This window comes from Anomaloglossus baeobatrachus, chromosome 1, assembly GCF_048569485.1.
Source record: "Anomaloglossus baeobatrachus isolate aAnoBae1 chromosome 1, aAnoBae1.hap1, whole genome shotgun sequence".
NCBI lineage: Eukaryota > Metazoa > Chordata > Amphibia > Anura > Aromobatidae > Anomaloglossus > Anomaloglossus baeobatrachus.
The window spans coordinates 976,033,883-976,052,151 of NC_134353.1; the positions used below are offsets into that span (position 1 = coordinate 976,033,883).

General features: G+C 50.7%; 1 protein-coding gene across 2 annotated transcripts in view; it reads right to left on the reverse strand.

Annotated features, from left to right (window-relative positions):
- Positions 1 to 18,269, reverse strand: part of LOC142258105 (uncharacterized) — a 198,804-nt gene that overhangs the window by 164,893 nt on the left and 15,642 nt on the right. For both annotated transcript variants that reach the window (XM_075330580.1, XM_075330573.1), the window contains exon 4: positions 2,096 to 2,907. In XM_075330580.1, the coding sequence (XP_075186695.1) occupies positions 2,096 to 2,907 (812 nt within the window). The remainder of the gene's footprint in view (positions 1 to 2,095; positions 2,908 to 18,269) is intronic.

The window sequence follows — 18,269 nt, forward strand, 5'->3', positions numbered from 1 at the left end:
ACCGGAGGAAAGGACTGGGGCATAAAACAAAGATGGCACCGGAGGAAAGGACCAGAGCATAAAACAAAGATGGCACCGGAGGAAAGGACCAGAGCATAAAACTAAGATTACTCCAGTCCTTTTCCATGGTGCCAACAATGCAGAGCCGCAGCTAAAAATGACAACAAAATTTTGGTATTTATCAAGACAAGCATTGAATCTAGATCAAGAGAGGTAAATATTCCCCTATACTCTGCCCTGGTCAGACCCCACGTGGAATACTGTGTACAGTTCTGAGCACCCCAATTCAAGAAAGACATCGATATATTGGAGCAAGTCCAGAGAAGAGCCATGAAGATAGTAGAAGTGGTAGAAGGTCTGCAAACCATGTCCTATGAAGAACGGCTAAAAGAACTAGAGAGAAAGCTGAGAGGAGACTTAATAGTGGTCTACAAATATCTGAGAGGTGGTCACAGTGCAGCGGGAACTACCCTATTCTTATTAGCACAAGTACAAGAAGGAATGGGATGAAACTAAGGAAGGAGATTCAGATTAAACATTAGAAAAAACTGACAGTGAGGGCAGTCGGAGTGGAACAGGCTACCACAGGAGGTGGTGAACTCCATCAATGGAAATCTTCAAGAGGAAGCTGGATAAACATACAAGCTGGGATAATTTAGGAAAATCTGCACTTGCAGGGGGTTGGAGTCAATGGCCCAGAAGTTAATGGATCGGAATCTTTAAGCCAATATAACTATATCCCCAGGATGGTGAGAATTAGGACTATGAAGCATGCAATCTAAATAATGAATATTAAAGGGGTACACTCTAGGTAGATCAGTTCTACTCTCCCTGCCGTCAAACTATAAAGATGAGATGCACAGTGCAGTTCTATTATCCTGACAAGAGATGTAATTCAAAAAAATACCCTGGAGACAGGGGAAGATAGAAAGAGACAAACGCGCTGCCAATCCGAGTGTAGTGAGATATATATATATATATATATATATATATATATATATATATATAGTGTTGAAGTAGTGTAACTCTCACCTGGTTCAGAGGTTAGAAAGCCTGGAATAATCCAAGAGGAGTTGATCCACTTTCCAATAGGATTCTGGTGCAGTATGCAGCAATCGCACTGGATACTATAGAGGAGCCTCCAGCAGGTCCACTTAGTAAAAGAAGTTCCAAAGGCAATTACCAGTCTTGCGGCGCTCCTGCTACCAATGGTTGAACATATTGGATGATTTTCGGACATATGACTGGACTAATATACAAATAAGTAGAGAAATATTTTATTTGTACATTAAAATATGGATAATTATACAACGCGTTTCGGCTGGGATGTTTTATCCTTCAGCCTTCTTCACGTATAATTGAGAGGAAAAAAAAAAAGGTATACATCTTTTTTCTCTCAATTATACCTGAAGAAGGCTGAAGGATAAAACATCCGAGCCAAAACGCGTTGCATAATTAACCATATTTTAATGTACAAATAAAATCTCTTTACTTATTTGTATATTGGTCCAGTCATATGACCAAAAATCATCCAATATGTTCCACCATTGGTAGCAGGAGCGCTGCAAGACTGGTAATTTCCTTTGGAAGAGCTGTAATTCAGTGTGACGCAGGAGCTGCTCTTTTTCTGCACCCCCTTCCTTCTGGGACATTACATCACACATCAGGGGGTGTGGCCTGCTGCTAGTGACGTCCAACCCCAATAGCTGCTTCTGTCCAACAGGGGCGTGCCTTGCAGAAAAGCACCTATCAGGCGGATGGCTGTTACTAGGAGCAGCGAGTAGGCCACGCCCCTTGATGTGTGATGTAAAGTCCCAGAGGGGAGGGGGAACAGAGCAGTTTCTGAATTACAGCTCTTGTATAGATAATAGAACTGCACTGTGCATCCCATCTTTATAGTTTATGAGGACATGGACTGTGGAAGAATTTTTTTATCTCCCTGTAGTACCCCTTTAACTCAGTACTATTTATTCATTGGCAAATCTCACTCTGACTTAGAGATCTGATTTATATAATGTTTCATTGCAGAGAGCTACTTGTGGTGTTAGAACATTTCTGGCCTGTCCACATGGAAATTGTGCAGAACGGCTCTTACCTGTAGTGTCCAACCTCGGTATTACCAGGGACTGCTCCTCACAAATACACCTTTTGTTCGCTGGTTGTTCCTGATCTTCATGTGTCTTCTGCCCCTTTAGAGCATCATCTTTGCTTCCCTGAGTTTCTTCATCTTGAGCATCATGTTGCTCTTTCTTGACTTCTTTAGTCTCCTGAGCATCCTGCATTTTTTCTTTTCTATTGGCAGACCCACTCTCTTCCCTGCATGTAGATTTTTGCCCATTTTCCTCTTGAAGCTCAGACTCCGATGAGGCCCCTTTGTCCGTTTCTGTGCTGTGAAGTTCTGGGTTATCTGAGGCGAGAGTTTTCTCATTACTTGCCTCCTCTTCATGTTGGGATTTGTCAATTATGGATTCTCCTGGACTCCTATATCCATCACATACTGTTTGGGTTTCTGGATTGCCCTCATTAGCTGTCTCTGTGTCCGGTTCAGCAGGGATGTCCTGCACAACATCTGCTCCTGGACCTAAGGTGTCACAGGCCGTATGTAGGACTTTATTATTAGAGGAGTCATCCTCTGGAGAGTTCTCAGGTCCATCTTCAGTGTTGCTTTGTGGAGTCTCCTCCTGGTGATCTGTGATCTTGGCTGGATCAGTGGCTTCATGTAAGATTCCTTCTCTGTATGCTGGGCCTTTATCCACAGGTGTCACTGGTATCTCACAATCACAGGTGACATCCGGAGATATAGCCAGTTTATGGCCATAATTCTCTTCAGACTGTTCTCCATGAAGTTGCTGCTGCAATTGCTCCTCTTCTCGCAGGATTTCATCATAATCGGATATCTCCACAAAGCTGCAGAAAAGAAAGTATATCAGAAAATCTGTCAGAGGATTAATCAACGATACTCTCCAATCGTGCAATAATAACAGTTAGCGTAATCGATTGCAGATCATTTCTGTGTGTATCTGCAGCTAGCGCCTTTCTCATGGATGCAAGGAGCAGAGCAGTCACATCCTCTTCCTCAGACCTTCTGCAGGTTTTTTTGTTCTATCTTTATTAACAGTGTACAAACCTAGCAACTACTCAGACAGGAATGGAGATGTTGCATGACTGCAGTATTGTAGAGGCTTCACCTAGTACCTCAATTTACCTCCCCTTCGGGTTCACAACCACCCCATACGTGGATGCCCTTCCACAAACGACAGACAACCATTTTGGATTAATTATGGCCAAATCGGCCTTTATTATAACAAATATACAATAAATCAACATGAAAAGTGAGGAGGTTTGTCACGAACCACCGGGGGGGGTCACTCAGAAATCCCCCACGCTGGCTACCAGTACGTCACAATCGGGGGGTAACAAGTGGGGGTCACCCCTCCTTTATACCTCCCGACCGACAGACAGAGCACGTGACGCGCTCTCTAGCGCCCCTCTTATAGTCAGGCCAATTATGGAATTGCCCGACAATAAGCAAGGAGGCCGCTATACTACTTATGCCGATTATTGAAGGGTCCCCGGTGAGAGTAGGGTATATATTCCCCCGACCTCCGCGGGCGGAATATATAAAATCTCCCCGAGTCTCACTGGCCTCCCCACAATAATCCTTGGCACAAACTCGCTGCCACCAACCGCTTCACGGTAACTATTAGCCGAACACACAGACGTGGGATTCAAGATCGAGATAACAGAACAGCCCAAGATTAATTATATAATTTAATCAGCCTAAAGCACACTAGATACTACAATATATACAATAGGGAATCTACAGAATATACATATGTCAGAGTACAGTTACAGATAAAGCATGGTTTACAAACAGGTATGCAATTCAATCAGTTACCTTGTGCGTCTGGCCACAGGGGGGCGCTGTAGACCAGGTTTCTAGGAACTCCCACAGATGTTTCCTGCACGTGACCCCCAGCGAAAGAACACTGGAAAATGGCCGAAGTAGGGTTATCAACCTGGGCAAATCCAGGTCCCCTCCTACCTTCGTGACCTCAGAGGGAGCACTGCTCCACCCCTGGCTGAAGTTATGGACAAAATCCACAACATGGAATATGGCCATAACTTTGCCTGGGAGCGTCGTAGGCGGACGCCAATGCTCTCATTGTGACAGTTATGAATTTAGCTACAGAATGAGAGGACTCATGACTTGTCTACTAGTTCCACATTGGCTGATATCACGCCTGGGGTATTTCCCAAGCTCCCGCTCCCATAAAAAAGGGTGTGCCAGCATCGTCCGCATGCGGAGACACCATTTTTATGGTTGCCATATTTATCGGAAATATGGCTTGCGAGATATGAACCATTTTTTACTGGAGTCGTTCTGTCTGGATACTTCCAAGCTTGCTAATGAGATAGCAGCTCCTACCACAGGGTCACGGCAGGGAGTCATCCTGTGTCCATTGTTCCCACATCATCTCATCTCCATATCACAGGAGATGGCCATGGAGGTGTAACACCTTCACAGATGCTGGACATTGAGAACAAGAAGGGAGGGGGCACTGCCAGGGAGTGATGAGCGATTAGGACTGGAAGTCATAATTCATCTTCATATCCCGGGATTTGCCTCACACCTCCCCCCTTTTGAGGGCGCTAGGGGGCAGCACACTCCGGTGTTCCCCCGTGCGCCCGTCCGCGACCTCTCCTTGTCGGGACAGCCCGTCTGCGTTACCGTGGTCACGGCCCCTTTTGTGGCGAATGGTGAAGTTGTATTGCTGGAGCGCAAGGCTCCATCGCAACAATCGCCCATTCGTCCCAGAGACGGTGTGCAACCAGCTGAGGGGATTGTGGTCCGTCTCCACGATGAAGTGGCGCCCGTATAGATAGGGTTGCAGACGCTGCAGGGCCCACACTATGGCCAGGCACTCCTTCTCCATCGTGGAATAGGCCACTTCCCTTGGTAACAGCTTCCTGCTCAGGTACAAGACTGGGTGCTCTTGGCTCGCAGAGTCCACCTGGCTGAGTACCGCACCGAGGCCGAAGTCACTGGCGTCGGTCTGTACTACAAACGGCCGCGTGAAGTCGGCTGCCTGTAGCACGGGCGGGCTGGACAGGGCGTCCTTTAGGGCCCGGAAGGCTGTCTCGCAGTCCACTGTCCAATCGACTGCAGAGGGCAGCTTCTTCTTGGTGAGGTCCGTCAAGGGCTTTGCCAGGCTACTATAGCATGGAACAAACCTCCTATAGTACCCAGCGGTCCCCAAGAAGGACATCACCTGCTTCTTGGTCCTGGGGGTGGGCCAGGATGCGATGGCTTCCACTTTCTCAGGCTCGGGCTTCAGTGTTCTCCCGCCTACCCGGTGACCGAGGCACTGGACCTCGCTCATGGCCAGCTGACACTTTCCCGGCTTGATGGTCAAACCTGCCCGGTGGATCCGCCTGAGCACCTGTGCTAGATGCTCTAGGTGGTCCTCCCAGGTGGGACTGAAGACGGCAATGTCATCTAGGTACGCGGCCGCGTACCCTTCAAGTCCCTTGAGCAGGGTGTTGACCATCCGCTGGAAAGTGGCAGGGGCATTCCTCATCCCGAATGGCATCACCGTGGACTCGTATAGTCCAAATGGGGTAATAAAGGCAGAGCGTTCCCTGGCCTTGCGAGTCAGGGGGATCTGCCAATATCCCCGGCTCAGGTCCATGATGGTCAGGTACTGAGCCCCGGCCAACTGATCGAGCAGGTCATCGATGCGTGGCATTGGGTACGCATCGGCGACCGTGACAGCATTGAGCCCCCTGTAGTCCACGCAGAACCGAGTGGTTCGGTCCTTCTTAGGGACGAGGACTACAGGCGAGGCCCAAGCGCTGTTGGATGCCTGGATCACCCCCAGCTTCAGCATCTCGTCAATCTCCTGGCGCATGTGTTGCTGCACCTCCAGGGAGACCCGATATGCTGAACGCCGGATCGGGGGATGATCCCCAGTGTCCACGTGATGGACAGCCAAGTCAGTCCTTCCGGGCTGGTTGGTAAACAACCCCCGGAAGGGGTGTAGGGTGGCCCACAGCTGGGACCGTTGGTCCTCCAAGAGCTGGTGGCCAACCTCCACATCCTCAATGGATCCGCCTGCCCTAACCTGGGCTAGCATATCCAAGAGGGTTTCCGCTTCTCCCTCCTCGGGCAGGTTGCACACGGGGAGCGCACATGCCTCCCGCTCATGATGTGCCTTCATCATGTTCACATGGAAGGGCTTCCGCCTTCCACGGGCAGGGTCCAGGGTGACCAGGTACGTCACAGGGTTGAGCTGCTGGTACACGAGGTATGGGCCTTCCCAGGCTGCCTGAAGCTTGTCCTGTGGTACGGGGACCAGTACCCACACCTTTTGACCCACTTGGTAGGTCCTCTCACAAGCGTTCTGGTCGTACCAACGCTTCTGATCGGCCTGGGCTTGAGCCATATTGTCGTGTACCAGTTGCGTCAAGGCCTGCATTTTGTCCCGGAAGCGCATGACATACTCGATAACCGACACTCCAGGGGTGGCCAAATCCCCTTCCCAAGCCTCTTTCACCAGAGCCAGGGGGCCCCGCACACGTCGCCCGTACAGGAGCTCAAACGGTGAGAATCCTGTTGAGGCCTGTGGAACCTCCCGGTAAGCAAATAACAGGTGTGGGAGATACCGCTCCCAGTCACGCCCATGGGAGTCGACCAACATCTTAAGCATCTGCTTTAAGGTGCCATTAAACCGCTCGCACAGGCCATTAGTCTGTGGATGGTACGGGCTGGCCACCAGATGTCGCACCTGGACTTGCTTACAGAGGGCCTCCATCAGCTGGGACATGAATTGGGTCCCCCGGTCAGTGAGCATTTCCTGGGGAAAACCCACTCGGGAGAAAATCTCCAGCAATGCGGTGGCCACCTTGTCAGCCCGAATGGACGACAAGGCCACTGCTTCTGGGTACCGGGTGGCATAGTCCACTACCGTCAGTATGAAGCGTTTCCCGGAGCTGCTGGGGATGGCCAGCGGGCCGACCAGATCCACAGCCACCCTCCTGAAAGGCTCATCGATGATTGGCAGAGATACTAGTGGGGCTTTGGGGTGTGGCCCCGCCTTCCCCACTCTCTGACAGGTTTCACACGAACGGCAGTAGGCAGCCACATCGGCCCCCATTTTTGGCCAGTAGAAATGCTGGTTTAACCTGGCCTTGGTCTTAGCGATCCCTAGGTGTCCGGCCATCGGAATCTCATGTGCGATCCGCAACAACTCCGTCCGGAACGGATAGGGTACCACCAACTGTCGGTCCCTGGGCCACGCCTCCGGTGAACCCTGCTGGACCGTGGCCCGGTACAGCCGTCCTTGGTCCCAGACCACTCGCTCCGGGTCCGAGTCCGAGGGAGGCTGTGCCGCCTGCTCCTTAAGAGCTTTCAGGCTGTCGTCAGCTTCTAACGCTGCCTGAAACCCCTGACTAGATGTGGCCAGAATCGACGAGACTGCCACATCTTCGGTCAGTACCCCGGGACCTGTGTCCTGGCCTCCACCTGACTCGGCTGCCCCTTGGTCAGAAGGGGAAGAGCTATCGGACCTCCGGGAGGCCCCTTGGCTTCCAGCACTCCCACTGCGGGTGACAGCGGCCACAGCCGCTGCGACCGTGGGTCGTGCCTGCTCCTCCTCCGTTCCTGACCAAGTCGCCGGTTCAGGCAGACCTACCTGGCTTCCTGACACCCCGGTTGTGGGGGAACCATGCACCGAGATCTTACCTGGGAGCACTTCCGCTCCTGGACCGGCCCCAATCTCACCTGCCTGTTCCCCTCCTGCAGCAACAGAACCCCGCTGTGAAATCTCTGGGGACCCCACATTTGCTGTGGTAGCCCCCACCCCACACACTGGTCCTCCCCCTGCAGCACCCTGCTCTCTGCTTATCCCTGCAGAGGGCAACAGATCCCAGCTCACTGGCTGGTTACTTGTAGAGGCATTGTCACACCTTTCTCTGACCCCCTCCCCTGTCACAGCTGCAGCTGAGTGTGTGTCTATGGTGTCTATGCAAGCAGAAATATCAGAGTTCACTCCCTCCTCCCTTACATCATTCATAGATAACACATTAACATTGTCCGGAGGCATGTCAGTACTGGCTGAAGGTTCAGCCCTTGGTTGGGGCCCAAACTGGGAGGTTATCTGCCCCAAATCTGTCCCAAGTAGCACGTTTGCGGGGATCCGATCAGTTACCCCCACCTCCCTCACCCCTCGCCCTGCGCCCCAGTCCACATAAATGTCAGCAACAGGCAGCGCCGGGTCAATGCCTCCAATCCCGGAGACAGCGAGGGTTTTTCCAGGGATCAAGTCTTGGGGGGACACCATCTCAGGCCGCACCAGAGTCACCTCCGAGGCGCTGTCTCGCAGTCCCATGGTCACAGACCGGCCGACGGTGACAGGTTGGAAGCTGTCCAGGGACCTACCACCACCCCCACCCACACAATACACCTTGGGCGGCCCTTGGGACGGGGACGGAGCCGGGGCCTTGGGACGCTGAGGGCACATGGCCTTGAAGTGTCCAGGTAGGTTGCACTGGTGGCACCGTCTTGGCTCTGCCACGGGCCTGGAGAGGGGAGTTGAGGGGGACACCCCCTGCAGTCTAGGGGCAGGTGGGGCAGTCGCAGAATTCATCTTACCCCCTCTCCAGGTGCTGCTGGTGGCTGCACTCCTGGCCTCAGGAGCCCGATTGTTGGTGTAGTCATCGGCCAGGGCAGCTGTAGCCGTGGACCCCTTTGGCTTCTGGTCTCGGATGAACTGGCGGAGATCCTCAGGGCAGTTCCACAAGAGTTGCTCCGTGATGAACAAGTCCAGGATCTCCGGTCCGGTGGAAAGCTGCAGGCCTTGGGTCCAGTGGTCGGCAGCTCGGGCAAGTGCCCGCCGGTGGTCAGCCCAGGAGTCCTTTGGTCCCTTCTGTAGGCTCCGGAACTTCTTGCGGTAGGACTCTGGAGTGAGGTTGTACTGTTGGATCAGGGCCCGCTTGATGGTGTCGTAGCCCTGATCTGCCTCAGCAGGCAAGTCCCCAAGGATATCCAGGGCCTTACCCCTTAAACGGGGGGTCAGGTATTTGGCCCACTGGTCCTTGTCCAGATGGTGCTGCAGGCAAGTCCGTTCAAAAGCAGTCAAGAAAGAGTCCAAGTCTCCATCCTTCTCCAGCACTGGGAAGTCCTCAACACGGACCTTTGGAAGTTTGGTGTCTTGAAGGTCACGTGTGGCTGATGAGGGCCGGAGCTGAGCTAGCTGCAGCTGGTAGTCACGCTCTGCCTGGCGCTCTTCACGTGCTGCTTGCCGCTCCGCAGCCTCACGCACTGCTTGCCGCTCCGCAGCCTCAGCGTCACGCGCTGCCTGTCGCTCACGCTCGGCCATGAGTATCTCGTAGGTATCCCGGTCTCCAGCCTGGAGAAGGGCCATAGCCATTTGAAGAAGGCTATCCGAGCCTCCCAGGCTCGGTGGAATGGCACGTGGTGATCTGCGGCCCGCTGCGGAGCCTGGTGCTTCACTGCCCATTGCAGAGCGGAGGGCTGGCATCTGGCTCGTTGAGGACCCTTGGGTGAGCTGCTCCTCATCTTGTCCAGCAGTGCCAGGTTGTGCAATGTCCTGTGCAGAGCTGTTTTCTGGCGTCGAGCTCCTGGAGGACTCGTGGGCAACCTCCTCATTACTGTCCACAGCACCGTCCTCCCTCTCTTCGGCTCCTGCTTTAGCATTGGCCAGTTGCATAGCTCTGCTCCTGGTGCCATCAGCCATTCTTGCAGACTTTTGGTCACTGACACAGAACTGACACCTGATGCCTCCACACACCTTACAGTATCTGCACTCTGACACTCTAGTGTTGAGCTAGTCTGAAGACCCCAGCAGCCACAGCTGCTGCAGGCAGTCTTTAGTGTCTGGGAGTATGGGTCTCACACTCACACACACTATTATCTCGATCCCACCGCTATGCCACCAATATGTCACGAACCACCGGGGGGGTCACTCAGAAATCCCCCGCGCTGGCTACCAGTACGTCACAATCGGGGGGTAACAAGTGGGGGTCACCCCTCCTTTATACCTCCCGACCGACAGACAGAGCACGTGACGCGCTCTCTAGCGCCCCTCTTATAGTCAGGCCAATTATGGAATTGCCCGACAATAAGCAAGGAGGCCGCTATACTACTTATGCCGATTATTGAAGGGTCCCCAGTGAGAGCAGGGTATATATTCCCCCGACCTCCGCGGGCGGAATATATAAAACCTCCCCGAATCTCACTGGCCTCCCCACAATAATCCTTGGCACAACTCGCTGCCACCAACCGCTTCACGGTAACTATTAGCCGAACACACAGACGTGGGATTCAAGATCGAGATAACAGAACAGCCCAAGATTAATTATATAATTTAATCAGCCTAAAGCACACTAGATACTACAATATATACAATAGGGAATCTACAGAATATACATATGTCAGAGTACAGTTACAGATAAAGCATGGTTTACAAACAGGTATGCAATTCAATCAGTTACCTTGTGCGTCTGGCCACAGGGGGGCGCTGTAGACCAGGTTTCTAGGAACTCCCACAGATGTTTCCTGCACGTGACCCCCAGCGAAAGAACACTGGAAAATGGCCGAAGTAGGGTTATCAACCTGGGCAAATCCAGGTCCCCTCCTACCTTCGTGACCTCAGAGGGAGCACTGCTCCACCCCTGGCTGGAGTTATGGACAAAATCCACAACATGGAATATGGCCATAACTTTGCCTGGGAGCGTCGTAGGCGGACGCCAATGCTCTCATTGTGACAGTTATGAATTTAGCTACAGAATGAGAGGACTCATGACTTGTCTACTAGTTCCACATTGGCTGATATCACGCCTGGGGTATTTCCCAAGCTCCCGCTCCCATAAAAAAGGGTGTGCCAGCATCGTCCGCATGCGGAGACACCATTTTTATGGTTGCCATATTTATCGGAAATATGGCTTGCGAGATATGAACCATTTTTTACTGGAGTCGTTCTGTCTGGATACTTCCAAGCTTGCTAATGAGATAGCAGCTCCTACCACAGGGTCACGGCAGGGAGTCATCCTGTGTCCATTGTTCCCACATCATCTCATCTCCATATCACAGGAGATGGCCATGGAGGTGTAACACCTTCACAGATGCTGGACATTGAGAACAAGAAGGGAGGGGGCACTGCCAGGGAGTGATGAGCGATTATGACTGGAAGTCATAATTCATCTTCATATCCCGGGATTTGCCTCACAAGGTTCTTGGAGCTCCAAAGCCTGGCGGAAGCCATAAATACTTGAAACCATCCAGCATTACCCCAGCCGTGACCACAAGCTCGGGGGCACCACTATTGCTGGAAAATTACCAACATCACCGACTCCCAGGGACTCCACTCTGAAGAGCCCCCCAATCCGCCAGGCAATAAACCAAGATCTGATCCAAAATGGGAGGTTACATCCACCAGATGTACCACCCCCCCATCACCATTTATCCACCAGATCCAAAATGGGAGGTTACATCCACCAGATGTACCACCCCCCAACCACAATTTTTTGCCACCAACTCCAAGAACCCCCGCCACAGTGAGCATTATCTGACACCTCATAATGCGAGTCTCCCCACCAACCAAAAAATGCCCGCTCTACATCTTCCTGGATGCCCATCATCCACACATCAATACCCAATGCATTCAGGTGGATCTCGACACACTTCCAAAACATTTTCTTCCCCAGGTTCCACGTCCGTATTTCTTACCACCAATCGCACCGGTTTCTAGAAGCAGAATATCCCATCCTGCTCCGTTCTCCCTTTTTTTTTTTTTTTTTTTTTAAACTTATTTATTTTTTATTTATTCATTTTTTAATTGTTGACCGTCCAAGCTGCAAGCCACAATTTTCCAGGCACAATGTCCGACCACTCCAACTTCATATTGGAAACTGACGCCCATGAGCACAGAAAAAACGTGCCAGATATCCTGAATTAAAACCCCAGAACGATCCCCTTGATATGCACAGCAAACCCATCAGAGGAACGGTCCAACCTTCCAAAACGGTGGAATTCCAACAACACTTGTCGCTGTCTCTCAAACCAGACCCCGATCCACCGAACAGTCGCCACACATGTGCACAAACCCCACAGTTCCCACTCCCTCACACGCAACGAGACTCCAATGGCCAACAAACTACACTGTCCGGGTGCTCCATGGGTAATACAATGGGGGGGGGGGGGTAAACAAGGAAAGAAGGTATGACCGTAACCTCACCACTGTCAAAATCTTCCCTTGGAGTTCCAACCTCTCCGGCTAGCCTTACGATACCTTCCTTTGCCCCCCTACTCCGAATGTGGGCGCAACTACATGTTTATATCTCTTGTATTCCCACCTACCAATTCTTTTCACCACCTCCCGAAGGAAGCCTGCTCGTACAGTCCCAACTGCAACCCCAATTTGAAAAGAATGGAATGAAAAAAACAGTTAGCCTACTGCTATAAGGCAGCCAGGCACCAGCCACAAAAAATGACACGACATAGAATCAACAAAAAGGAACCGTCGCTATGCCTTAATAATGGCCCTGGACGCTTGGCCCCTAAACTTAGCCAATGTCTAAAACATTCCACAGGATGCCTCCTGAATCCTCTAAAGCCCCAACCTCTCCAGCCTGCCCTTATTTGTCTGATTCGATCTTTGGCATCTGGATCCCAACAATCCCGACTGAATGCCAGGAATTCCCCCCGCACTGGCACAAATGTCTGGTACACTTACCAAAGATGGTGACCAAGTTCCCCAATCCTCATGGCCCCAAAAAAGGCCCATGAAAAGCCAATAACCCTTCTCAAACCGTGAAAATACACCAAATGTAGCCCGGAAGTCATGGCCCTAAAAGAGGACCATGATAAAGCCAAATCCAACAACCCTTCTCAAACCGTGAAAATACATCAAATGTAGCCCGGAGGTCATCTCCTTTAGGTCCTTGAATGCAACTGGCCTATGTATATCCGTTTAAGTCAGCCCCTCCTGCAACCTTTTAAGGCCTGACACACCAGGAGATCTTTCATGATGTCTGCCGCACCAAAACTTATCTCTGAAAACGCCACCCATACCCAACATAATAACTTGATGGACCAACCAGCCCTACCGCGCAACCCTATTTACCAACACTGACACTCACACTAAATCCTCTTGGGATATTGACTCCACAAATTGTTGCTGCCCGGCGACCCACCCTTCCCTCCTGCATTATAGGGTGAACTACGTCCCAATCACAAAGGAACCGAACTAAACAATGAGCCCTGTGTTCAGAACCCAGCTCAACACTCCACTATCCCATGGCAGCCTCGGACTCCGCCCAGGCACCAAAGACCGAAAATTATCCAACTGCTAGTGTGCAAGTGAATCCGTGATGGAGACCTCCAACCCCAGAAAATGAAGTCAAAACACCCGAGATGAGATGTCGCATAAACCGAACCATGGGTGATGACGCCACCATCAGTTTAATTGATGACCATGACTGCCCACATATTGTTGTCATGGAAATGTATCCCGATTACTAAACTATCACCCCGAATTGTCCGTGCCCCAATTATGGGAAAAACTTGGGAAACTTAACTTTCTTGGTGAATCTCAATTCCCCACAACAATCCAGCCAAACGTCTGCTCACCAATTGCCCCTACCATACGAGCCAAAGCCAATACGGCTCACCACATCCGTAAAAGCTCGCGGCCAAAACTTTTCAATCACCTCCCTCAATAACAAAGACCGCCCATTGCACATCTCCAGAAAACTTACCAACACCTGCATACCCACTTTTTTTTTTTTTTTTGAAAACCTGCGCTCTAAGCGCACAGTATCAATCATTATCCCTAAGAAGCTAATGCCAGTTGAGCAACCTTTTATTTTTCTTGTGCGCCAAAAGAACCCCCCCCATCAACCGGCTACCTACTCCATGGATGCCAGAAATAACTAACGAAACGTGTGGCCCTGGAGGTCCAATGGACACAAGTCGTCAGGGTAGTGGATCACCCACAAAATCCACCGGCTGGTTACATACTACCATTCCAAAAAAGACAAGATGGTTCAGACTGAGCACACAAGACCTGAATATTCCATGGGCAAAAAACCTGTCAGGGTGGGCCGGTCCATCCTGGCTAACAAATGGACCCTGTACCATAGCATTTATCGCAGTCCAAAACACATGTCAACCAATGTATACATCACAGTGCAAAGAGCAGGGTTAATGCTGCCCTGACCAAAACACCCCTTAGGAAATGACTAATCATACTGATCCAAATTATTCAAGTTCCTTTTTTTTTTAAAAAATTTTATTTTTTGCTCCCCCCCCAGCAGCGAATGACCAAATCGCCGAAACAAAGTGAGGGTGGGTAAAAGAAAGGACCTGCCATGCGTCCCCCGAAAACTGCCTTTTGACTAACCCTACGTCACACCACCAGGGGGCATTGATAGCCAGACTCCAAAGTCTATATAGAACAGAACTATAAGTAGCTATAAGGAACTATAGTATATAGTAACTATAAGGAATCCTAAACAACCCCAGCAAAAACTATTCTCTAACACCACCACCTGTTCGTAGTCCGAGCACTTCTCAGGTCGCGGACCATCTCTTGGGCCCTCGTCAGGCTCACCCCCTGTAAAGCATCCGCACCTGACTATGACTCCCCCCTCTTAAACACCAGGATGCCCTGTGCGACGAATCGACTTACCCAGCACACTGGTGCTGAAACTAACAACTACCCCGAACTTGCATAGAACTGCCAACACTCTTCTGCCTTGAAGCCAGCCCCAGTGCGCCCCCTGCTGACTGCAGACCTTCTTTATATTAAGTTTTATATACAGTATATTCCCAACACAAGCCTCTCCCATGGAATGAGGGAGAAAATCTCGACATATTCCTCCCAAAACTATCAATTAAATGCTATGCCAGGGTACCCCCAGCAGTCCTTCAAAAACCACATACACCACACCATTTTCACCCTGTCATCCAGAATGATATGATCCCCCTCATAATCCTCCGCTGTCTGCAACCACACCAAGAGTGCACTACCGTGTGATCCCCCATATTCAGACTGACCAACCCCTTTTCTCAGTCATCCTCGGGTTCCCAACTGAGACGAGCGACCCCTCTCAACAGCAAAAAATACAGATAGGGACCCCAGCCTGCGAGCCCCAATGGGGACGGCGCCGCCACTACATGCAAAGTGCCATGGAACCAACAGCGCTATAAAAACGAATATTGCATATTATAAACCCCTATTGGTCTGCTTCAATTTTTCTCATAAATCCCGTACTCCCCACATCCCCCATACTCCGCCCACACGATACATCAACAACTCGACTGACATTCACCCCCAGTAAAAAACTATACTGCATTAGAAAGGGGCAAGACACACAAAGCCTTACTTACCAGGCTGCGCCGACACGAAGCACCGACCAGCCGCCATTCCAGAATCAAGGTGACCAGTCTCCAACCGACACGGCATCTCATCCTCTGCGTCGCCCACCGGGGAGCCCTGACCCGCTGACACGCTCAGACCCAGCTCGACTAGGGAGCTAACAGCTGGGTGGGCAGCGTCCCGGAATCCGAATCCCAGGAAACCACGTCCAGCGTGTATCCGCCTTGTCTCCCCAGCATCGCAAGGTCCCGCAGGTGACTGGTCTCTCATAGCCAAGCAGCCCCACCGACTGGAGCATCGCAGGGTGGAACCGCCGCCATCTTGGTGTTGCCTTTTTTGTTTCTGGTGCAAGAAGCTGGAAGAGGCCCGGTCACATGACCGACTGCTGGCCACGCCACTTTGCAGGTCCCAGCCGCTTCTATGGATTCCTCCCACACCGAGGCCTGCAAACAGGTGCAGAGGGAACAGGCCAATTATGAGGAGGGTCCCCGTGGGGGCTCCTGCGGTGCCACCGGGGCCCGGAGCGACGTCAGGGGAGAGGCCCTCTGGCAGCCTGGCCCTGCATGATGGCCGGGCAGGGGTAGAAGCAGCATCCGCTCCTGCCGGCAGTCCTCCCACGATCTCTTGCAGCTGTGCCTGGATCTCTGCTCCATCAGACCTGCTGGCAGCTCCCCTTGCTGTCCCTGAAGATCCTCCAGGGCAGACATCCTCAGATCCAGGCGATGAGAGAAGGTGAGGACGGGCACAGGTATCTTCAGCAGTGGTGGCTACATGCCAATTGCAGGCCACCACTTTTACCTCACCCTATATACATTCCTACAAATCTCCTGACAACACCTCCCTAAACTACCTCCCCTTAAAGTATCAAAACCCCAGCACAGCACAGCTTGCTCTGCTTAACCTCTTGCTTGCCCTCCAAAGCTGAGTCATGGGTCACTCTGCCCATGGCTGTGCTTAGGGCTCCGTTCTTCCTTTAAACATATACCTCCACCCAACTACTTATCCAGTTAGTCCTCAGACTTGGCTCTTGACAATGGCTTTGTCGTGCCATCAGCGATCTTGTCAGACTCACAATAGACAAACGCGAGTATTCCACGTTCCGAAAATTCACGTAAGTGGTGATGTTTTACATCAATGTGCTTCATCCTTGCACTGATTGTCTCACTGCTGGCGAGTTTAATGCAGCCTTGGTTGTCCTCGTAGAGAACAGTTGGCCGAGCTAAAGGCTTGCCGAAATCCTCCAAAAGTGGTTTCAACCAAATCACTTCTTGACTGGCATGAGCGGCGGCCATATATTCTGCTTCTGTAGAAAATGCGGCTGACACGTTCTACTGGAGCAAGAAATTGAATTTTCTCCTAATTTGAACAAGTAACCACTTGTTGATTTCCAATCACTTGAATCTCCAGCCCAATCTGAATCCACATAAGATATCAGCATCAGATCTGCCTCCCAGGGGTTAAGATTTAGCCCAATCCACATCCACTTAACTGAGAGTCAGATCTGATGCGGATATCTTAAGATTGAGCCTTTGAGTTTCTGTAAGATTGACGAATTCTCTTAATCGCACTCCAGTCTCTTTTGCGTGGCTTGCTAACACGTCGGCAGAGAATTCCGACTGTGGCTGTGACATCCGGACGAGTCGTGGCTGCTATGTACAGAAGTGGTCCCACTGCTGGTCTGTAACTCCCATTGCTGGGTAGCAGATCTTCTCCTTCCAGCTTTAGGTCGGACGGATCCATTGGCGTTTATGCACCTTTGGTTTCTGACATTCAGAACTGGTTCAGGACTGCAGAAATTTTAGAACTTTGGTTGAGAAGAAAACTCCCATCTTCCTCTCTCTGGATTTGGATTCCCAAATAATGGTGACATTTCCAAGGTCCTTTGTCTCAAAGTGTTGGTTGAGAATTTCACCTAGCTTTGCAATTTCCTTTTCAGCTTGATGAGATAGGATTCTACATATACATACATCCACTTCTCCGCTACACTTTTCGTGTGCAAATATGGATCAGCTTGAGATTTTAAATGCTTCATCGATCAAAGCTTTTTTCATTTTGGAGGTCCATGCTCTCGCCGACTGCTTAAGGTCAGGAGAGATTTTTGCATTTCGCTTACAAGGTGCTCTGCACCCCTTTTAGTGTACCTTTCCGGTTGGGTCATATAAAACTCTTCACCATGAAGGAAGGCTGTTTTGATGTAAAAATGTCTCATCTGTTGAATTGCAGCTATGGACAATAAAGTTCTGAATGTGGTCTGCTTTGCACCTGGAGAAAATGTGGCATCATAATCGTCGCCATACTTTTGCAAGTATCCCTTTGCGACCAATCTTGCCTTAAACCGGTGAACTTTACCTTCAGAGTCATTTGTTTTTGAAGACCCACTTACAGCCGATAGCTTGCTTTCCTTGTGGTAGCTCAGTAAGCTCCCATGTCTGGAGTTGGTGAAGGGGTTCCATCTCTTCATTAGCGGGATTAATCCACTTCTGCTTCTCGTGGACAGGCAGTTTTTACATCTCTTGCCATGACTGTGGCTCTGGCTCAGGAAGTGTTCTGACCATATATGAAAGGCACTGAGCTGGGATACCTTTGTTTGGCCTTTGTGATCTCCTGATTGGAGATTGATCTGGTTTTTCTGTCTACCTTGGTGTCTTCAGAGCTTATCCAGACTTCAGTGTTTTCTTTTTCGGTGTCTGGATTTGGTGATTGAGATTCTCGTTCTTGCTTCTTAGGTTGAATCACTGGTGTAAGTTCATGTAATTTGAGTGATACAGAATTCTCATCAATCACTACACCTCTAATGATTGTTACTGTTTTGGTCTCTGGGTGCAGAATTCTGTATCCTTTTTGAGTTTCACTATAACCCACCAGGAC